This window comes from Pteropus medius, unplaced genomic scaffold, assembly GCF_902729225.1.
Source record: "Pteropus medius unplaced genomic scaffold, Ma_sr-lr_union100, whole genome shotgun sequence".
In the NCBI taxonomy this organism is placed as follows: Eukaryota; Metazoa; Chordata; class Mammalia; order Chiroptera; family Pteropodidae; genus Pteropus; species Pteropus medius.
In genome coordinates, this window is record NW_024347791.1 from 8,410,814 (window position 1) to 8,434,566 (window position 23,753).

General features: G+C 34.6%; 2 protein-coding genes across 5 annotated transcripts in view; one reads left to right on the plus strand and one right to left on the minus strand.

Annotated features, from left to right (window-relative positions):
- PARPBP (PARP1 binding protein) overlaps positions 1 to 14,844 on the minus strand; it is a 46,533-nt gene extending 31,689 nt beyond the window's left edge. For 2 of the 4 annotated variants that reach the window (XM_039877956.1, XM_039877954.1), the window contains exons 1-3: positions 14,746 to 14,844; positions 11,036 to 11,191; positions 1,982 to 2,215 (exon numbers count right to left, since the gene is read on the minus strand). In XM_039877956.1, the coding sequence (XP_039733890.1) occupies positions 1,982 to 2,215; positions 11,036 to 11,188 (387 nt within the window). In that variant the 5' untranslated portion in view covers positions 11,189 to 11,191; positions 14,746 to 14,844. Of the gene's footprint in view, positions 1 to 1,981; positions 2,216 to 4,797; positions 4,897 to 11,035; positions 11,192 to 14,745 lie in introns of those variants that run through there. The other 2 variants (XM_039877955.1, XM_039877957.1) reach the window with 2 other exon arrangements.
- Positions 14,829 to 23,753, plus strand: part of NUP37 (nucleoporin 37) — a 39,358-nt gene continuing 30,433 nt past the window's right edge. The window contains exons 1-2 of the mRNA XM_039877958.1: positions 14,829 to 14,971; positions 16,194 to 16,415. Of these exons, the coding sequence (XP_039733892.1) occupies positions 16,260 to 16,415 (156 nt within the window). The 5' untranslated portion in view covers positions 14,829 to 14,971; positions 16,194 to 16,259. The remainder of the gene's footprint in view (positions 14,972 to 16,193; positions 16,416 to 23,753) is intronic.

A 23,753-nucleotide genomic window follows, 5' to 3' on the forward strand; every position in this document is an offset into this window, starting at 1 on the left:
AAACAAACTTTATCAGAATTATGAAATTTCAGGATCCTGAAATTCAGAATTGTTTGGAATTTTCTGATATATATCTTTAAAGACACTTTTAGCATTAGAACTTAATCTAGGGGTATGTTTTCCTGCTCACTTTTTCCTCACTGGAAATTTCCCTAGAGCAAACCTAAGTATCAGAGATCAAGTTGTTGGTCTTCTTAGGTATAAATACAGAAAATGTTCTACTTCGTTTACTACCATCTCAGCAGCTCCTGCTTCATTCCTGATGTTCTGCAGAGGAGACATGTTGATATTTGGAGACACAGAACTCCCTCAAATGTAGACCCTTATATATCTCATACTATATATTGGTTCGCTTAAATGAAGCGACTTATTAGAGGATTTAGGGCAAAGGATAAGATGAAAATAATGTGTCCAGAGACCTCAGGCGGATTATACTCTCATTGGCTTCCCGAAAGATCTTTGTTGGTCCTACAATCCAATATTTATGTTTGATTAGCCTAAATTAACCGTAAAAAACCATTTTTACAAACAAGCAAAAAATATATAGCTAGAGAGGAATAAAAAAATACTATCCTTACTCACAAGTTCTTTACTGTACTGTGGATGCGCATGGGTGGGTGTCTGTATGTATGTAAATGGATGCATGCGTGTTTTGAGAAACTTACAACAGGACAAAGGTTTCCATCATAGCTCAATGAGGCAAAGATAGCAAACTGCCCACCAATATCCATTCTCCCCTACTTACTAACTAACAGAGTTTTTCTTATTATTCTGGCATGTTACTACCCAGAATAAACACTATATTCTCCATCCTCCCTAGCTTCCTCATGTGGCAATGTGACTAAGCTTTGGGCAAAGAGATGGAAGAAAAAGAGCTATGTTTCTTCAAAAGCAGAGTGCTGTGCTCTCTTACTACTTCCTGTTGCATGGAATGCTGTTACGATGTCTGGAGCTGTAACAGCTATCTTGGACTACAAATAATCTTGAAGGTAGAGGTCAAAAAGTAAGACAGGAGAATGAAATGACAGAAAAGTCTTAGGTAACTGATAACCATGGAGATATCACTTCAGTCTTGGATACTTAACCTTTAGACATCTTTTTATAAAAAAGTGAAATAAACTTCCATTTTCTTAAACCACTGTCATCGTGGAGATTTCTATTATAAGCAGCCAAATCATATTCCCATGTATCAGATAGAAATATTTATAAAATATTTAATATCTTAGAAAATACAGTAAACGTTTTCTTCTAATTATAGCTATAATTATTTAGTTATTACCATTATTTAGTTACTACTTTATTGACACTCAGTAAATGGTAAGATAAAGAAAAATATTTTCAACACTATAAAACAAACTACATATAACCAAATATATTCTAAAACAGTTTAATTCTGATATAGACAAAACCAAACAGCAAGGGTTGCTACTCCATTAATTTTAAAATTTATACACCATAAAAAAGAATGAATATATGTGCAAAAAAAGGTGTATATTATCTCATGTATACTGTATCATGCTAGCCTCACAAAATGATACTCCCATCTCAGTAAAATATTATTATTAATCCACAGAAAGAGTCATAGCAATCATTTATACAACATATTCCAGATGAAGAGATGCACATTAAACAAAGAGAGCAAAACAGAAAAGCTATCTTTGACTTAATTCAACAAGAAATCATGCATTTGGGACTGATTTCTTTGTTCAAAAAAAAAAAAACAACATTTTTTTTAATCTAATAAGAAGCTGGTCTTATATTTTGACCAAACAATAATAACACAAGTTCAACAAAATCTACCACTAAAATATTTCTTTCAAGTAATGACTAGCTTTCAGGTAGCTAAATTTTCCATTCTTAACATGATCTGAAAAATAAAAGTACTATCAAGTTAATATAAAAGCTTGATATCATAGTTTAAAATAAAAACAAATCTTGCCAAATTTTAATTTAAGATAGAATTGTTTAAAAAAATACTTACAGGAGATACATTGGCATTATTTTCACAATTAGAAGTCAAAACACTACATTTCTTATAAACATCGATAAGATCTAACATATTACTATTCTTTAAAAAACCATCGTAAGTCCTCCTAATGTCCTCATAATGGTCAATCGTTCCCATATTTTCAACTGGTAGGTTCAATTTCTCATGTAGTAAGTATTTCCAGGTCAATAAGACATCACTCAGAGAAGCTGTAAATTCTCCACCATGCTGAAAGAGACAATGCCAAAAATAAGCGATAAAGTTGGGTGCCAGAATATTAATTAACTTATAATTGAGATGGGAAGTACAAACTGAATCTTGTTATAGAAAAGTATACAATGAATTCTTGAGGATTTGTAAAGAACATCCAAGTTGAGTTGTGAAATAATTTTAAAATCAGATATAAAAGATTTTGATGATTTTATAAAATATGAACAACTATGACAAGTTTGTCCATGACAAAATTGGCATATAGTCATTGTCTGTTACCTGAGCTTCACTAAATTTCTTCTACTCAAAGTAGAGGAAATGGGTAGGCACTAAGCTGAACTTAAGTACTACTGATTAGAGAAACATTTGATTCTATTAATATTTAGTTCCTTTTAGTTCTTTCAGCTGATGTATTTTTAATCTCTTATTTAAAACTGTCAATGCCATAATGGATTCCCACATACCACATATCCTAAGGATTAGTCTTAAAACATGATTATAAAATTAAATTTTTTTAAATTGTTTTATTTCATTATTCTTCCAGGGAAAGCAAAATATCTCTGCTAAAACCTCAGGGACACACTATACTGTAGCAAACAAATGCTAAAAAGCCATAGTCAGGTTTCTTACTATATGTTGTCAGGTGTTACTAATCAAGCAAAATTGTTCTTTTTGTCTCTTTAATATCAAATTATTTCAGTGAACATTCTGAAGGTGTTTATTTTTTAATTGATTGTATTCTGCTCCCACTTTATATCCCAAACATTAATAATGGTGCCCTCCAGAAATGGCCAACCATAATTCCATAAAAAATTCTAACTATCCCTTTCCAATGTTGCATATGAGTAACAAATATTTTTAAGTATCCCTGTGAGGTTTTGTGAAATGTATCAATGTCACTCTCTTCCACAGTTAAGCTCTGTTAATATGTTAGCATTTTCTGCTAACACCTAGAACTTTCCAATAATTGCATTTAAATATAGGTGGGTATTGCAATAGAACTATAATTCACTGGAACTAAATTGTAATATCATATTTAGCCAATAAAAAATAACAGAAATCAAACAGAATCAAATAATATAGTACTATGTCTATATATCTGACTCTTTCAAAATATATTTTTATATCTTTTATAAAGATCAGCCAGATATCTAGTTACAATCCAAATTTAAGACAAAGTATACAAACTGCCTTAAAATAATTAACTCTTTACTCATCCATATAAAGGCAACTAAGAAAATTGTCCATATTGTCCATAGAGTAGGGACCTGTTACATCACATTGGTAAAAATTAATATTTCATAAAATTAGTTTAATAAACAACCAAAAAATCAGTAACTCTCAAAACTTGGATCCATATTCTAAAATCAAGACAGATTTGTAATTTCTCAGTTCTGAGTCATAAACTATATACTTTACTTCCCAATCTCATAAAGGTTACATACTATAAAATCTCCAAGTGGCATTTAAGTCAAATAAATTGAGCTACTTAAGAGTTTCAAAACTAAATTGTATTATCTCAAAAATTCCTAAAACTAGTTTGGTATAACATCCTTCATGTTAAAAATAAATTAAGATTTTGCTTAATTAAGTAAATGTACAATCTATTCTCATCCTGTTGACTATAACTAGTTAAAGTAAAACTATGCAAGTCCTTGATCTTGTGAGAAAAGGTTCTGACTAGTTAACAGTGTTTATACTGGGATTGTAAAAACATTTTAAATCCAAATAAAAATGCACTCTAGATATCAGTTTTCATGATCAGGTGCCCACCATGACAGCATATTCTATTATTCAAACCAGTAACAACTGATTGAGAGAGAGTCTGTGGTCAAATCAGAAAATGTTTTCCTAGGAAAACATGCCAGCTGGCTAATTTTTTGAAGGAAGTTCAAAATGTTCAATGCTTTAATTCTTTGATGGACATAGCAAGGATTGTATTTCACGAGAATAAAATGAGAAAAAGCAAGAGTTACACTTTTTAGAGCACTTTTACTTCACATATTTTATCAAAATTATTTATAATTATTCAAAATTTTAAATAAACTTTACATTTTTAACTAGAATTTTAACAAAAGGGAAAGGGTAGTCTACATGAGAGCATTAATTGGCTGTGTGAACTTGGGTAAGATACTGAAATGCCCCAGAGTCAGTTTCCCTGGTTATAAAATGAGATTGTACAGATTAAATAATACCTGATAAATGGCTGATAATCAAAAATATCAGTTTCCTTTCTCTTCCTATTAAAAGTAAAATAATTTTAGTTTGCTGGGGGAGGTCTGATAAATGTAATAAATTTTTTTTATTAAATAAACTATTTTATTAAAATTAATTTCAACTTTTTGTTTTAAATGTAATCTAATTTTTAAAATTGTTTCTTGTTATGTCATTGTTAGGTCATTTTCAAATCTGACAGTCAACCACAGGTGGTATGATTGCTTTCCATTAAGTTATAAAATTAATATCTTTCTCTGTAATGTTTTTAAGGCTTTTTAGGTGAAAAGTATAACATAATTGCTAGAGTCTAACTATGAAGCCAATTCCAAAAAAAGAAAAAGCTAATATATTATTTGCAACCTAATAAAGTCATATATACTTACCATATAATAAGGTCAATGAAATCTATATAGATTAAATCTTCAACCATATAAAACTGCCAAAGAGGTGTCATATGATTTAAGCAAAAATATCTTGCTCCTCTGAAAACACGCAAAAAACCTATAACTCAAAGATTATTTTAATGTTTTCTTTTTCCCCACTAAAGTAGTTAAGAAAACAAACATGCCAATAGACAGACTAACAATTCTAAGTATTCAAAAGTTTTACTGTAGTCAAATTCATTTATAAGGACTATACTTTAGGGGCTCATGTTCTCAAACTTCAGGGAATTAAAAACCTAAATAGACTGCTAACATGGGATGAAAAACATAGGTGAAGGATATATACAACCAACTCCACTGTTTTATTACTCTATGCTACTTATGAATGCACCTGCAGGCATATGTGTATGTTGTTTCATACTGCTGAGTGATTTGGCAGTCTGGGCACAGTTGGAAATGCCTAAGCTAACTCTGTACGTGGAGAGTTAAATTAAAACTGAACTGCAGTCCATCTCTACTGCACATGTGCGCACACCTACACAAACTGTGAAAAACTCAGTTGCAATTCACCACCCCTCCTTTCCTTCCCAGAGTCTGAACTTTCACAGTGAATATAGTGAATTAGCAAATAGAAAATTAACAAGTAAAAAGAGATCCTAAGTGAATACTACATACGCAAGCCCTGAAGAAAAACTGACTTGGATTGAATATTTCGATATGTCAAACTTTTTACAAAGATAACTAAAATTTTTTCAGGCTATATTTCACTTAGCTTGTTGATTAATTTATTCTTTAATTATTCATAAACAAGTAAATAAACAATAGGAGGTGATTTAAACATGCTCTGTTTGATTCCAGAATAATGGCACTCAATCACTAAACAACGATTCTTAATAACTGCCTCAATTTCTCTCTCTCATTATTTCCTAGTATATGGTCACCAAGGTTTAAACTTCAGCCAGCCCTTTCCATTTATACAATATCTCCAGAATCCATTACCTATCTTAATGCCATTTCTTCAGATTATTAAATAAGGACAGATATTTAAAAATGCTCCAGCAGTAATACTGGCAAGACTTAGATATGGATTGTAATGGGGAGCAAAGGAAAAACACTCTAACGTCACCCTTAAATAAGATCTAGCTTCAGTGATGAAGTGAACAATGATAGATACCACTGAGAATAAGAATCTGAATAGGAAGGTAAATTGAGGGAGCAAACGATGTGGTCTATTTTTAAAAAGTGATGCAGAGACATCAATAGGACATCAAGGTAAAATGTCCAGTGAGTATTTGATCATACCAAAGCAAGACTCAGTAGAGAGGTCTGGCATATAAATACTGGTAAAATAACATAAGGAAAGCATATCCAGTGAAAGTGGGTAAAATGGGGCACAATGGAAGGTATCAATAAAGTGTACATAAAACAAAGAGAGTATCTAAAATACAAATAGAACTCTTTCAAAGAGTAAGAAAGAACAAGACACGAGCAACTCGACAGCAAAATAAGCAAAGGATATATAGACAGTTTAAGAAGAGGACACCTAAATGGTAAAATAAGCATTTTTAAAGATGCTTAAATGCTCTGGTTACCAGAAAAATTTAAATGAAGTACCAATTTTTTTTCTAATGAAGTTTGACAACGTATAAAATGGACAGAGATAAGAAAATGGTATTCTCCTATCCTGTTGACACAAATGTAAATTCCAATAGCCAGTTGAAGAGAAGTATGGTAGCATCAAGTCAAATTATAGATGTATCTGTCATATGACCTGCTGGGTATGGGGCCTAGAGAACCTCTGGATCAGTGCACAGACATCTCATTTCAGTGCAGAAATGTTTGCAATACCTAAAATTGAATCCAAAATCCAAAAATGAATAAAATGTATCAATCATACAAAAGATGACTGTTGAAATGAATGAAATAGATCAATTTTTTTCTGTCTATCAGTACCTGAAGCGGTCTTGAAAATAATGTTGGATAATAAAGACAAGATGCAGAAAGAATGTATAAAGAATATATACCATCTGCTGTAATTCTATAATAGACACATTAACATGTGTGTCTGGATATACAGAGATGCCCTTCCTGGTATAAAATACCTAAAACTGCAGGAAAAAAATAGGAAAAGCATGACTAGAATTGTCCATAAAAAACAGGAAATTACAAAAGGTCAAAAACAGTAAGAAAGTGCCAGAGAGAGGTAAGCAAACGGTGGGCCTCTGTTTTGCTGGTGTCTACTACTCCCTGGCACTCAAGAAAATCTGATTTTTCTGAACCCGAGCACAAAGTTTAAGAGACAAAGCAGAGCTCAAGAAAGGTAGGAAGCTGGATCAGAGACCCTCCCTGCCCACCCTGCCATATAAAGCCAAAGCCCCTTAAGGACAACTCTCTTAACATGTCCACTAGAAAAAAAAAATCTGCCCAGCAGATTTCAGTGTTCAGAAACACTTGCCTGTGAAGAGATTTCTGAAGTAGCCTCAGTATTGCACTTACCTTTCTGGGTAACCTTCACTTAGATTTTTGCCTAATACCTAATTTTGGCTGAGACAGAGAACAGCAGTCATCTGCTTTGGCAGAAAACTGGACGCTTATTCCCTGGAGAGGGTAAAACACAGTCTCTGGACTAAAGAGTGCAGTTGAGAAGAGTACACAAATGAAAACCATAAGAATCACATGACAGTTTATATTTTAAATTCTGACACCCCTTTCAGGCTCCCAACACATCGGCAGCTCAACTTTACACCATTTATGCAGGAAGAAAGAAGACTCTTTTCTGAGGAAACAGTTCCAAGAGATTTCCCAAAGATATTGGCATCAAAGTTCCCCCCTCCCCCAACCAAAGGCCAGGCAGATCAGAATGGAGAGCGGTAACCCTGCATACAGAGCAGCCAATAGCATGCTAGTGCTCCACTTAAATGTAAGTAGATGGCCACAGATCATCATGTAAGAAAGTCTCTAATAAGAAGAAAGGAAATTCTTCCCAAATAAAACTAACAAAAACAAGGAACTTACAGGAAACAGATTATGCAAGAAGAAAACCTCAACAAAATAATCTCAAAGGAAAAAATATAATACCCTTGAAGCAAGAACAGTATATTTTAAAATAGAGATAACAAAAAAAGAGCTTTTGGAAATAATTAGGATGATGGCAGAAAATCCAATAATTATCAAACTAAAAAACTATTAAATATTGAATATCTCATTGAATATTGGTTGAAAGAAAAGTAAAACAGGGTGAATGAATAAAGTAATAAATACATACAATGGAATATTAGTCACTGCTAAACAGAAATGAGCTATCAAACCATAAAAAGATATGGAGGACCTTAAATACATATAAGTGGAAGAAGCTAATCTGAAAAGGCTACATTCTATATGATTCCAACCACATGACATTCTGAAAAAGGCAAAACTACAGTGACAGTAAAAATATCAGTCGTTGTCAAGAGTTAGAGAGAGGGAGGATGAATATGCAGAACACAGAGGATTTTTAGCACATAAAACTATTCTGTGCGATACTATAATAGCGGTTACATGTCGTTATACATTTGTCAAAACCCACACAATGTACCCCAAGAGTGTTTAGGGATAAAGACTCAATGGTTCATACAGAGTAATAACAACATGTATGTATGCATGTATGAGTATATATGTGTGTGTGTGTGTTTATGTGTGTACAATATATTCATGTGCCTATTTTATATATTTACATACATATAAAATATCAAATATTCATTCAAAATATACATACAAAACATAAAAAGAATGATTGCATATGTGGCAAAATGTTAATAATTGGTGAATCTAAGTGAAGAGCACACATGAGTTCAGTGTACTATTCTTGTAACTTTTCTAGAAGTTTTAATATTTTTCAAAATAAAATGTCAAAAAAGTGCTACTTCCTTTTTCAACAAACCTAAGTAAAATTGATTTTTAACAATGACTATGATTAAAACTAAGGAACAAAAAAATTGGACATGTAACCACCACCGCTGATCACCCCTTCAACTACACTGGCCCTTTTGCATTTTCCCAAACTCTATCTCCAGTCTCCTGCCACAGGGCCTCTGCATATGCTGTTTTTCCATCCGTATCCTGCCCCTGACTCTTTTGCCCAGTTAACCTCTCTCCTTCCTTTAGAGCTCATATTGATCTGAGCAAGGTCAACTCCCTGGTCCCATAGCATCATATGCCTCTTCTTCTCACAGCTATAATTTTGCACTTATTTGTATTATTTTCTACTTAATGTCTGCCTCACCTACTATGCAATAAGCTTAAGGAGTCATGTCTGGTTTTGCTCACCATTTTAACTCCAACACTTATCACAATGCCTGGTGGCACACAAAAGCTCAGAAGAATGAGGGAAGAGAAGTGGAGGGGAGGGGAGGGAGGAGGGAGGAGGGAGGGAAGGGAAGGAAGGAAGGAAGGGAAGGGAAGGGAAGGGAAGGGGAAGGGAAGGGAAGGGAAGGGAAGGGAAGGAAAGGGAGGAAGGAAGGAAGGAAGGAAGGAAGAAGGAAGAAAGGAAGAAGGAAGGAAGGAAGGAAGGAAGGAAGGAAGGAAGGAAGGAAGGAAAATAAATCTGTGGAAGGGAGGAAGAAAGAGAAGAAATTAACATTTATATAAATAACTGTAATTGTCCTCCTTGCTGTTCCTTGAACCTGCCAGGCATATTCTCACCTCAGGGCCCTTGTATCTACTACTCCCTTTGCCTAGTAGTCCCTTCCCACCTAAATCCCCATGACTAGCTCCTTCTTCCCCTCTTTCAAATCTTTGCTCAAACAGCAACTTCTAGATGAGGCTTTCTTTGATCACTCTATCTTAAATTGCAAGAAGTCCTCCATGTATTCTTGAGTTATATCTCTGTAGCACTTATTATGACTTAAAACACTAAAGATCTTTATTAGAGTACTAGCTATTCTCTTGAATAAAAGATTAATTCCATAAGAGCAATGATTTCCTTCAGTGCTATATTCCTAATGCATAGAATGTCTAGCACATAGTAAAAACTCAATGTATATTTGTTGAAAGAATGACTAGTAAAAAATTTTGTCAAAATTTTTCTATGTTCAGAATTTCTTAATATAGATTGTTTTAAATATGCAAAACTGCCAATTATCCAGGCATAGGAAAGATCATCTCTTGTTTTGAGATAACATAATTACTAATTTTTAGGCGTTAAAATAGTCCTTTTTCAAAATGATGGTTCTTGTAATTATTTTTTCTTAATGGCCTTATTTGCCAACAGGAGAAATGTTCAAATCTGTCAATGTCCTTTTTCTTTTTTTTTGGAAATTTTACTGGTATATGAAATCTAAAATTCTGGGAATGACTCGCATATAGGATTAAAATAATTCATCAGAATGTCACTTCACTACCTAGCTCAGCAGATCCATGGAAACCAATTCCACACTCTAAAAATCTTTTCTAGTCAAGACAGTCTCCTTACCATCTTCAAACCATCATGAATTTGATCCCCCTGGATGCTTCTTCTGAACTTTCCCCTCCCTTTATCCCTTCTTTAAACCTTTCCCATCCAAAGACTTCCCTTCCCTTAAGTATACTATTTAAAAGTCAGGAAGTCTTCCCTTACCACTGAGCCTACCTTCATCCTTCTCTTACCTGAACAAGGTAGAGTTCATTCCAAAGATCGGTTTGGCCCAAGCCAACTATGTAGCAATCACTTTGGAGAGATTAAACAAAAGTAATTTCCAGTGTCTCAGTGCATTTTAAGAAAATCAGAATTTCCAAGATTGAGGCACAGGAGCCAATATATTTTTAAAGCCCTCCCAAATGATTCTGATTCATAGCCTGGCCTAGGAACAATTAATCTAAACTACAGAGTCTTTAATTAGTCAAAAATATTTTGATTATATTTAAGTAAACATTATTTTTGTGTGCCTTCCAGAATTTTTTAGAGAAAAAAAAAAGTCATAAAGTAAAAATAATTTTTAACCATAATACATAATAGTCGCATGTTTATCTGAAGACTTCAAGTTAAACATCAAATGTGCATGTCCTATGTTAAAATATACATATGAAGACCTTAATTTTTAAACAAATCGTTTCAAATCCAACAGTAATTTTTGACACAGATATGCAGAAGCATTTGTGTAAACAGCACACTGGTATCATCATAGGAGGAAATCTATTGAAAAGAAATTAACAAAGTTTATTCAAATGGGCAGTAACCAAAATTCACTTAAAATAAAAGTTAACCTGTATTTAGTCTACTAACCTGTTTGTTATTCTCTGCCATGGAAAGCTGCAATGCCAAGAGCATGGAGTCTGCACCACATACAGTAGTTCTCTCAGAGTCACAAAGAGTATGCCAATTCCTTCTGAACTCTTTAATCATATCCAAAACAGACTTCTGATTAAACACAGCCATCCTCTTAAAGTAGGACAGAATGTAATGTTAAAAAGCTTTATTTTAATTGGAAATTAATATTTAACATATGTAAGCAAGCAGAGTTAGAGAAAAATAAGTAATGAATGAGAGGTCATTTCATATTTACTAAGATTACTTTTAATTAAATTTAGGAAAACAGAATAAAACAATTTCTTCCCAATCATATTTTCCTTTCCTTTAGTCTTCTTAAGCCAAATCATTTGAAACAACAAAATTCAACCTTCAATCTGAAATTTCATACAAAACAGATACACCAATTCCATGAACTTATAATTAAAGACACAGACATAGCTAATTAAAGTTGTATTTAGAAATATTTGTTCTGAGATAGGTGGTAGTAACTGTGGTAGATTGGGGCAGCGTGACAAAGCCAATTTCTCCTCGTCCTTATATTGTCCCAAAAGAGATGGTCCATTTTTCCACCCCTTTGAATCTGAGTTGGCCTTGTAACTTAACTTGGCCAACAGAAAGTGTCAAGAAGGACATCGTGGGAGTTCCAGGCCTAGAGCTGCTATTCATTGAAAATCCTGCTTACAAGATTGGCACTTGGTTGGCATCTGGGAACTTAGATTTCAGGAGGGATTCCAGTAAGAGGGGCTCACTGTGCCTAAGTTGTTTGCACAAACAATACAGTTTATGCTGAACACATGCTTTTCTTCTCAGTCTGGAATTTTGGAATAAAGACAGAGGATGTCTACGTGTTCGGTCCCCAGCAAATATTCTGGGCACTGAATCTCTAAACAGTTTCCCTGGCACACAACATTTCACACGTTGTCACAACTCGTTGCTAAAGAAATTAAGCATGTCCTGTGTGACTCCACTAAGAGGAACTTTGGAAGCTTGTGCCGGTCTCCCCTAGACTTTTCCCCATGCGCTTGCTTCCTTTGCTTATTTTGCTTAGTATCTCTTTGCTGTTAGAAATTATAGCTGTGAGTACAACTATATGCTGAGTCCTCTAAGTTCTCTCAGAAAATCATCCAACCAGAAGGTGGTCTTTGAGGCCATCTGACATAAAACCTTGAGGCATTAGCTCTCACTCTCAGACTGCCATATGAAGACGTCCAAGCTAGCCTGCTGGAAAGGTCATATGAAGCAAAATCAAGGTGCCCCAACTGACAACCAATACCATTTCACAGACATGCCAGTGAGACTATCTTAAGACTAGCTAGCCCCAATCGACCTGCCAGATGAACTGCAGCCACAGGAGCAATCCCAGGAAAAGACCAACAGAACCACCTACTTGAGTCCAGCCCAAACTGCTGATCCACAGAATCATAAGCAAATATGTTGTTTTAACGCCACTAAGTTTTGGGGTGGTTTGTTAAACAGCAATAGATAACCAACACAATATCTAATTTAGGAAGTTTCTTGGTACCAAATACTTTTCAAAAGCTTCATATTTATTACTTCATTCAATCTTCACAAGAGTCCTATGAGGAAAGTCTATTATTATCCTCATTTTACATCGGAAAAAACTGATACCCCATGTCACTAGCTAGCAAATGATCAAACAGACCTAAACCCAAGACGCCTAACTCCATAAGCTGTGCTCTTAAATCACTATATTACATAACTTATCCTAACAAACAAAAAGCTTCCAAAATAATTGGAGATAGTTCTAATGTTTTACATACCCAAGCCTATGTAAGGCAGCCAATTCCTTTCTCTAAGTTTACAGGCGTGCCTGCTAAAAAGTTGTGTGTTTTTTTTACCCCAGTCTCCAACATATTCACATATTATCTTATTTGAGGTATTGTACTGTACACATCCCATTTATTTACTCCTTCTGTGATCTTTTTCTTCTTTCTTTAATGGCATAAACAAAATCTTAGATATTTACTGTGTATCTGGGTTTATATGATCAAGAAAATGGGCATATGCCATTTATAAAATAATTCTATACATAATCAGTGATTCAACTTAAAGATACAGGTATAAGACTGTAAGGTAAAGTATCTACATAAACACAAATCCTGGTAAATAGCTAAGAATTATATTTCTCTTCAAAATATCCCCCTCATCTCTTATAAGAAAAAGCTTCAGTGAGATGATCAATATGACTGAAATAAATCTTTAGTAGTAAATTATTTACTGGTATTATTTAAAGGTACTATGAGTTCAGATTACTAAAAAGAAAGACTAATCTGAAATTAGACTGTTCTGAATCCTGGCTCCACCAGTTACTAGCCTGAGATCTTTCCCAAGTTATGTCACTTCTCCCTACCTCAGCTTCCTTACACTACAAATGAAAATAATAACAGTTCCTATCTCATGGGGTTTCATGAGAAGTAAATGACATAAATACAAGTTAAGTTTCTAAAATAGTACGTGGCACATAAAAAAGCCAACAGTCTCATTCAGGGGTCAGTACTTTTTGGAGAAGGCCATATCGTAAATATTTGAGGAGTGCAGGCTAGTCTCTGTTACAACTCTTCAACTTAATGACCTTCCAGTGTGAAAATGGCCATGGATAATACATAAACAAAGGAGCTTCAACAAAACTTAATAAAAACTGATATTTGAATGTTACATAATTTTCACACATCACAAGATATTATTTTCTTTTGATCTCCCCACCCCAACCATTTAAACATATAAAATACATTTCTGGCTTGGGAGCTGGCTGCTCAAGAACAGGCATTGCGGAGAGTTTGCCAACTCTGGTTTAGTCTCAATTTTTCTAGTAGCCAGCAGGCTATGTGAGCCTAGGCAATAATCTTTACACTTGACTGCTTTAGGTGAGGTAACATCAGATAGAAAACAGGAATAAAACCTTCCAGCCAGTTATGAGGAGTCAATGAGATAATGAATATGCAAGCACTCTAAATGTCAGGCTGCACTGCACGAAAACACTAGAAGGCTGAAGCGATAAGAATACTTGCTTTACAAAACGGGATTCCAAGCTGCACTGGAACAAAAATTGTGAGATGGAAAATTGTCACTGGGGAAGCAGTGTGAGATGATTAAAAAAACTAGTTTTGAGTCAGAAAGTCAAGGATCGGCATCCAGGCTCTCCTATTTGTTAGCTGTATGCCCTTCAGTATTTAAAATCTCTTATGAGCATATATTTCTTCATCTGTAAAATGGGGAGGATATCTCCTGCCTTATAAGATTATGAGACGTTGCCGAGACAATAACCCACCTAATGCCAAGCACTTAATAGGTGCTCAATAGAAAACGACAGTCACTGCTATCATTGTCAGAATGCAGGCTCAAAACGTCCCTTGGGAGGATTCAATACGGAGAGCGAATGTACCAGAATTGGAGTCTTCGGATGTTTGGGGACTAAAAATCTGGTTTAGTGCCTAAATAATGAACCTAAGTAGGTCCCTATGGGCCTCAGCCTCTCAGCTCCACCCATTACTAGATACTGTGAACTCTGTTCAATACTCCCTGACCCAATCAGGCTCTACAGCGAAGCCACTGCACAAATAATGCCCCAATTGGTCACATGGCAGTTGGCTGTCACCGAAATACTCGCGACTTCAATCAACACTGAAAGTGTGACAGGCAGGTTAAGAAGACGTGAGACTCACCTGGCTTGGGGAAGACCCCAGTGCTGCACACTCAACTGAAGTAAGGTCCCACCCAGCTGCAGTCTCTTTGCTGTTCAAGTCGTTTCCGGTTACATTTTAAATCTCGCGGGAGGGCGTGGGAGCCAATCGCCGCTTCCGCCCTCTGACTCGGAAGCAGAATCGACGCGAGCCACGGCATCCTTCTACCGAGATCAGCTTGCTTCTGACCGCTTCTCGGCGGTCTCCGGTGCGTATCACCGAGCCCTGGGGACCGCACCGGTTTGCTACTGACCACCCCGCGCTCCCCGGGGATTTTCCACCCGTATTTTCTCCGATCTTGGCTGGGGGAGGCGGTAGCGGGGTCTCGCGGGGCCTGCCTGACACGAAGAGGCTTCGGATTTCTTTGCAGGAACTTCTCTTATTCTCTCCCTCTTCTACACTTCCAATTTCAGAGAGACCAGTCCAGCCCACCCTGTACTGTTAGACTCTGATGAAGTAGTGAGAACGAGCACTACTTTAATAAAAATAGGAACCGAGGATCTTAGCCTTGAATCTTTTGCACTTCCCACACCGCTGTCCGTCTGAGGGCATCTCACCTGCTAGTCACACTTAACAAATGTTCAGTCCAGGGTGTCCACTTGTTAAGGTTACTAGTGTATAGGTTCCGTGAGGTTGGACTCATCTCGTCTGATTCTTAGTTAAATACTCATCAGTATTTGCGTGTTTGTTACTGAGCCCAACTATTTTCAGGACCACTTTTGCATCCTATTGAAACAACAACAACAAAAACTCTTAAGTCTCATCTAGGAATGTTATTTCCAGAGTGCACACCAGGCCACGACAGGTTAATGGAAATTTTGTGCCTGGTTTTATGAATATTATTTTTATATCACACTTTTTGGCACTCCTTCTAGGTCCTGTATTTCCTATCTGCTTATAGCACTTTTCACGCTGAACCATTGACTATCCCTGGATTGTGAGCTCTTTCAAGACTGAGAGCTCTTGTTTTTCTTCTCTAGCTCTGGTGTCCAACACATAATAAAGTTTTCAAATTCTGGTTCATCTTACAAGCTTTGCAAGCTAGTTAACGTCTTAAAGCCTTGATTTCTTCATTTGTAAAATGAGAACCATAGCTAGTACCTCCGTCTTAGTTTATGCAAATATTTGGTGTGATAATATCAGTAAAATGCATAACATGGCATCTGCAAATAGTGCTTTGTAAATATTAACATTAATTTTTTAAAATATATTTACTATTAAAGTGATTCTGTTTTTAAATACTCCCTATTATCTTTTAGACAATCTAAACAAAATTATGATGATTTATACTGCAGTTATCATTCACAGAGTATTTAAATAATTTCTTTTGAGCTGTCTGGCATTTGCAATAATGTTCTTACTTTGATTCATTTGCTGAAAGTAACATTTTGATTGTTTCTATCTAACTGTATCTGTGCTGTAATCCACAGTTTCATGACCTTGTCCAAGTAGAAGGCTGTTTTATTTTTACAACTGCTCAACCTTTGACATACAAGATGAAGCAAGATGCCACAAGAAGTGCTACCTACACTGTGAATTGTGAAGATTATGTGCATGTGGTAGAATTTAATCCCTTTGAGAGTGGGGATTCAGGAAACCTAATTGCCTATGGTGGCAATAATTACGTGGTCATTGGCATGTGTACATTTCAGGTTAGTGTACAAAATTGCAGTGAATGACAGTGAAGATATTTCACTGATAAGAAAAGTAAAAACTGGTAAACTTTTGCTAAACGTTGAAAGTATATTGAGTTTGAATGTAAAAAAATGATACGAAGAACTACAAAGACATTACCAGTATTATATGCCTAAGATGTGTGCAAACATTAGTGAAAAAGAACAATATAAGTCTTCTCATTTGCCTCATAATTAGAAATTACGAATATTTTCATAATTGAAGGTTATGATTAACTGACCATAAGTATATACAGGAGAAATACCAATTAAATAAGATCTAATAAATTATTTAATCCAATTTTTCTACATTCCACCTTGAGATAGGAAACAAACTAATGTTGAAAGCCTAAACTATCTTCCAGGAAATTTTATATCTGTCATGATTTTCTACTTTTCTATTAATATACTTGCATACTTTTTATACATCTAAAGTGTACAAAACATACATCTAGAATATACAAAATATGGGATCATATTAATTGAACAGGCAGTTTAGCATAGTCATTAAGACAATGAACTCTGGAGCCAAAATGCCTAAGTTTTTACTTCCATCTGGCTTTACCTCTGAATAGCTATATGACCTTGTGTAGATACTTAATCTCTCTTCTATAAAAATGAGGAAAATATTAGGGTTTTAGGAAAATATAATGAATTAGTACATATAAAGTTCCTGGAAGGCATCTGGCACATTTAATACATACATATGTTTTAGCTGTCGTTGATTTGGTCAACTGTGACACTCAGGCACAGCCCCATATTTAAGATTGTTTTGTAGTTAGCACATACCATGTTTTCTCACAGGGAAGCTAGTTCTACATGTAACAGAGACTTTGAACAATAGTTGAATATCAGGAATCTCTGGTTAAACTTTTGTTTACCAGAATATTATTCATAGAACAGTATTTCTCAAATTAAGATTAATCAATGAGGTAATTTGAGAGTGACCAGTTTTTAAAGATGTAAAATAACTATCGCCAGAATGATATTTATAAATAGTGTTCCCTCTTTTACTCAGGAGGCAGTTCAGTATCTTATAATGTTTTGACATGTTATAATTCAGCATTTTACAGTGCAATAAATATATAAAGTATAGAAAATTAGATTGCATGCTTATTTTATCCTAAAAGGAAAGTATGAATTAAGGCTTCAGTGTATTGGTTTCTGAATAGACTACAAGAGCTCTTACATTATTCCATATTGCCTCTTAGGGTTGGGGTAGGAATTTCTAGCTTTTAGGCTAAGTATGACCCTCAGACTGACTTTAGCTGTACTCCCAGTTTAGGATGATAAAAAGTCACATTAAAAAGAATAATATAACACACTCTTGAAAAAGACTGAAGGGAAACCATTTTTCTAATTCATACTACCAATCTACAAAAGAACAAAGCAGCCCCCTTCAATTTAAATATTTACTTGTTTTTAAAATTAATAGCTGTGAACATAATATTGAATTCAAAAATATTGAAAAAATATTAGCTTTATCTCCAGTTTTATGTTCAGCTAAGAAATGTTCAGGGAGAAAGTCAAGAAGGGAGAAAAAAGTAGGAAAAAGGAAAGGCGGAGGTGATGGGTAGCAGAGAGAGAAATGGGAGCAAAAAGAGAAAATGACAAAATGAGAAAAAAGAACTAGCAAAAACATTTGTATTGCCCCATATGGTTTGCAGTCATATGCTTTGTTTCTATTTACTCCTCAGACCTCCGAGACTGCCAATGTAGGTCTTATCCCCAAATTACCTAAGGAAAGAATTGCATTTTTATTAATTGTTAAGTAGTGAACACAAATAATATTCTGTGCCAAGTACTGTAGATATGGTTAAACAATTGTTCCTGTCCTCATGGAATTTCCATCCTACTTCAAAGAATTTCAGGAATTTGTATGACTAGTAAATGAAAAAACAAGATCTAGACCCTATTTTTAAACCCCTGTCCTTTTCTTTCTGTGCTGCTATTCAGATGGGTTGAAGCCATGGTTCAAACATTTATGGAAGAGAATTGAGTTCCAGTAATTTGCCCTTGGGACTTCAGAATAAATTATTACTTCCCTTTGAAGTTATTTTTTATCTAATGAGTTAAGCAATATTAATCATTGCTTTTATTTATATACAAATGGAACCTTCAAGTTCCATTGTACCCAATTTAATGCCTCCTTGTCTAAGGTAAATCGAATTGAAGAGTTCCACATTCCTTTCAGGCCATCTTTATTCTAGTACTGTTAGGAAAACACAGCCAATAGAGAATTTGAATTTCAGCAAACCACTTTTCAGAGTCTCATGGTGTTCTTTTGAATATGATGGAAATTTGAGCTCAATGATAGTAATATTGATGTCATTATTTGTCAAATGTGCGTTAAGTGCAGATCTGGTGCAGGGAACTGGTAATACATATGTTAAAAAAGCAAGGGCACTGCCCTAAGTCTATTCAGAGGGTCATCAATAATGAATTAAGGCCAATGCTGGGACTTGGATAAAACACTTAGGCAAGCACATTCAATTTATATAGAACATGAAGCGGAAAAGGATACCTAAATGCTTTGGATGGCAGATTTCATTTAATAAATATTTTTTGAGCATCTACTGTATGCCAGATTCTGCTCAGAATCCAAATAGTGTTTAATAGATTAAATTAATGGGTCAAGTTGAACAAACTAAAATTAATACAAATGAATATAAAGTCTTAAAATGATAGACCGCTAGAGCTAAAAGAGAGAATTGTGACTGGTTTTTGGTCACCTGGATATTCGCCATGAATCAATGCAAAGATTAAACTGCCAAAGGGAGCTAATTCAGTGCTGTCCAATAGAAATACAATGTTAGCCACAAATATAAATTTAAATGTTGTAGTAACCACATTATGAAAAGTGAAAAACATGAAATTAATTTTTACTAGCATATTCAAATATTTTATGACCAATTTTGTGACCAATATAAATTATTAATGAGATATTTTACATTCTTTTATACTAAGTCTGAAATCTGGTGTGGATTTTGTACTTTATAAAGTATGCACATCTCAGCTTGAACTAGCCACATGTCAACTGCTTCAAAGCCCCATGTGTCTAGTTGCTACCATACTGGACAGCACGGCTCTATGTTCTCTGTAAATTGACAGTAATATCTAATGCTTACTTCAGTTCTCAGCAGTGTATTATAATTCAAATGAGATAATGTATTTGAAGACAAATTTCACAGTTGTATGAAAATGTTTTAAACTGTCATATAAAAGAGGGATTAGACTCACAGTGATAAATGTATTTTGTATTGTCAGTTCTATTTGAGTGGAGTTGTTGCTTATAGTGCATTAAGACATGCTGAATCTCCTTTGAGTGTATTCACCTAGGAGGAATCAGCTATGGCCTGGTATTTGCCATCACTGAATTAGACTTCCTCTGCATGGTTCCAGAGAGCAGAATTTGCAGTCAGAAGTAGAATTTACATGGCAAGAGATTTTGATTTAATGTTAAAGAGAACTCTTCTAATTATTAGAATTACCCCCAAATGAAATAAGCTTCCCCAAGAAGTAGCTAGTTCCCTGTCACTGAAAGTGTTCAGAGAAGGGTTGTACAATGTCCTTTTTTAGATGTTGTGCTAGAGATTCAAGCATTCATTGAAAGAAGTGGACTAGGTAAACTTTACAGTCTCATCTAACTAAAATTCTGTATTTGGCCTTAAATGGGTGTGGTAGAAAGGCCTGCCAATTTCATATCCTTAGAATAGCCCTTTCGTCAACCTGGCTTTGCCCCAACCTCAAATATGCTGGAACCTTGTATAATGATTTGTATTGTAGCAAGTTTTCCAAAGTATCTTAATTTCCTGCCTATACAATACTGCCTACACCCAAACTAAACCCAAAATAGCATTTGTCTGCCTATACCACACACACACCCTGGCCTTTTAGTTGGCTCAATGGCTGACATTGCTGCCAGGAAAAAAGGTTTCACTGGTAATACATAAAGCTCCGGCTATATAGTCCCTGGGATTTCTTTATCCCCACGACCACCCAATGATTCCATATATACTTTGGATAACAAATTATAGGACCTAATTGTCAACACCATTGTAACAGTAGCAAAATAGTGTGTGTTTTGATGGTAAGAACTTCATTTTTAGAAGATTGATTTGTCAAGTGTGGAAAAATAGATGTAACCCAAACTATGAAGTCAGCTATGATTAGACTTCTAATGTTATTTTAAAATTGCTTAGTGGTTGCTGCCTTGGCATATCTGGCTGTTAGCCATACAGTTATTATACACACAAATTATGAAGTAATAAAATTTGACAGTGTTTTTCTTTCCTTGATAAATGCATTTTTATCCTTTTTTCATTTATGGAAAAACTTTTTGCTTTTAACTCTAAGTTCATATGGAATTTAAATTTATTGTCATCGGTTATCTGAATTATATAGAGAAAGACACGTAATATATTTGTGAAGTGACTTTGCTAAGATCTCAAAGGCTATCCTGGAAAAAATCAATACATTACACTAGATTAAATTAAAATGTTATAAAATTTTGCATTTAGATTCAAATAATTCCATTCCATGTAGATATACTATTCCATTAAATGTCAAATTTTACCTACTCTAGACTTTTCCCTGATATTTTACAAACCTATAAACTTTTATAAAAGATATCTATAGTCAATACAGAAGATTCTTTGGGAAAATTTGTCACAAAATATTTTGCTTTAGTCTCTAGACCCAGTTAGGGTATTGATTTAAGTAACAAAACCATGATTTCTTTACTTTTAAAATCACAATTTTTAAGCTTATAAAATATATTTAAAATATATATTATCTATATAAGTTAGAAAGAATAATAATTAAGAAGATCACTATATACCAGCTACCTAGCTAAAGAAATGGAACATTAGCAATTAATTGGAAGCCCCAGGATATTCTTCCCTTATTGCCTTGCCTTCTCACCCCAAGTGGTAACTATGTCTGAAATTTTGCATTTGTCATTCCTTGTTTTTCTCTATAGAGTTACCACATGTATAGGTGTTGCAAAGCAATATATTTTTCATGTCTTAAACTTCATATCGATGAAATTATTCTGTAGTATTTTCTTCTACAGTTTGTTGCTATTGACATTATATTTGTTAGATTCCTCCATGTCCATATTCATTTATTTTCACTGTTGTATGGTGTTTTACAATATGACTGTACAAGTTATTCTTCTGTTGAATATATGAGTTACTGTTAGTTTTACTAGTGAAAATATTGCCAATATGCATTTTTTTTATCTTCTTTCTGTGTTTTGTTACCTGCTCCTTTCATTTTGTCCCTTCCTGATATTTTGGAAGTTTTAGTGCCATTTGTATTTTAATGGTTACGAAAGACACTTTAACATGCATACTTTAACAAAGTCAACATTGATATCTTTAACTTCATGAACAAAACTAGGACCTTTGACACATGGATTATTATTCTCCCCTACAGACTTACATTGTTGTTATATTTTAGTTCTCTCATTTTTCTTTTCAACTCTCAAATTTGATGGCGTTTTATGTGCTAATATTTGTTTAGATTTAATGGCCTGTTTGCTTTTGATTTTTTTATTCACTATTCCTTACATCTCAGGCCTGCCTTCTAGGGTTATTTTTCTTCATCCGAAAACACATCTTTTACCACAGGAAAAGTTTACTACTTAACTTTTCTGTAAAGGGCCAGGTAGTAAATATTTTAGGCTTTGCCAGCCACTTTAGGCGTCTGTTGCCAACTCTTTGTTTTTTGCAACTCCTTAAAAATATAAAAATGACTCTAAGCTCATGAGCCAGATTTGGCCTGCGAGCCATGGTTTGCCAGGCTCTGCTTTAGGAGAACATTTGGTGAGAGTTTATTGATGCCAACTTTTGGGTTTTGTTTTTCTGTTGTGTCTACAATTCTAGGGTTTTCCTCATCATTTTGAAGATACCATTCCACTGTCTTCCTGCATGTGTTTCTGCCGAGAAGTTGATGGTTATTCTAGTTATTATTCTTTTATAGGAAGTCTCCTTTATTGGAAACTTTTATTTTTGGCTGCTGTTGCTAAGAATTATTTTCTCCCTTCTTCCCTCCCTTCCACTCACTCACTCAATCTCCCTCTTTCCTCCTCTTCTCTCTATATGTGTATACCATGAGAATTCCTGGGTGTGTTCTGAAGTTACACTATATTGTATCTATCTGCATGCAGATTTATTTTTATTTAAGCTGCTTGGGATTTATTGTTCTTTCTAAATATGTATATTGGTGCCTGTCATCAAGTATGGAGAATCCTTTGCCATTATCACTTCAAATATTGCCTCTTCACCCATTTCCTCTATTCGCTCCTACAACCCAAATTAGATATATGATGGAGCTTCTCATTGACTCCCTCTTATCACTTTTTATCTTCTGTTTGCTATCTTCTGATTTTTTTTTTTTTCAAATCTGCCTTCTAGCTACTCAGCATTGATTTCTTTTTTTCTGTTATAAAAGTTTTATTTCTTTCTTTTTAAAATCTGCCTGGTCATTGGTAATCTCTCGTTGCTTACTAAGACTTGATTACCTCTTCTATTGCCTTAAAATATATCTTTTTTCTATCTAGTTTTTTAATGTCTTTGCAAGTTTGATTCTTCTGTTTGTGTTTATGGAACTCTTTCACATGTAGGAATACATGCATAGATACATGAACTGTATCTATGGGAACTTTTAGAAACCTGGGTAGAGGTATTTCGCCCAAAGAGAAAAAGCCTTTGTTAGATGCTTGGGGCCACTACCCAACATATGACCATTTTGAAATAAATGCTCATTTTCTAGAGCACATAATTAATGTGACTTCAAGCCCTAAATTCATGTTATGGCCATTAAATGGTTGAGATTCTCACAGGTGGCTTCTTCTATTTCTTGGCCTTCACCCATGGTAGGTATTTTACATGGCAGTTTTATTTGGCGGGGGGAGGTTGAGGGATGTCCTACTTCCCCATTAAAGGTCCTGGATCTATGCAGAGGTTTCTGATCTGCATCTTTCTTGTGCGGGCACTGAGCTTTGTCTTGAGTCCCCTGCAAACTGAAGTTCTTACTAATTGGATGTGGGTCGATGTCCTTAAGATAGCCACATGCCTCAGTGCCCAGTTGCTTCTCTGGATTTGAATTTTTGCATTATTTTTTAATAAGAAAGCCTTTCAGGTTATCGTCCATATTGTCCAGACATAGATTACTTGACTTTTTAAAATTTATTTATTTTCCTCATCTTCCCATGAGAACAAACTAGAATCATTTTAGAAGTACTGAACCAGGTAAATAAGCTGACTTTATTAAACATCTTACCCAGAATCAAATACCAGAAAGACTAAATTA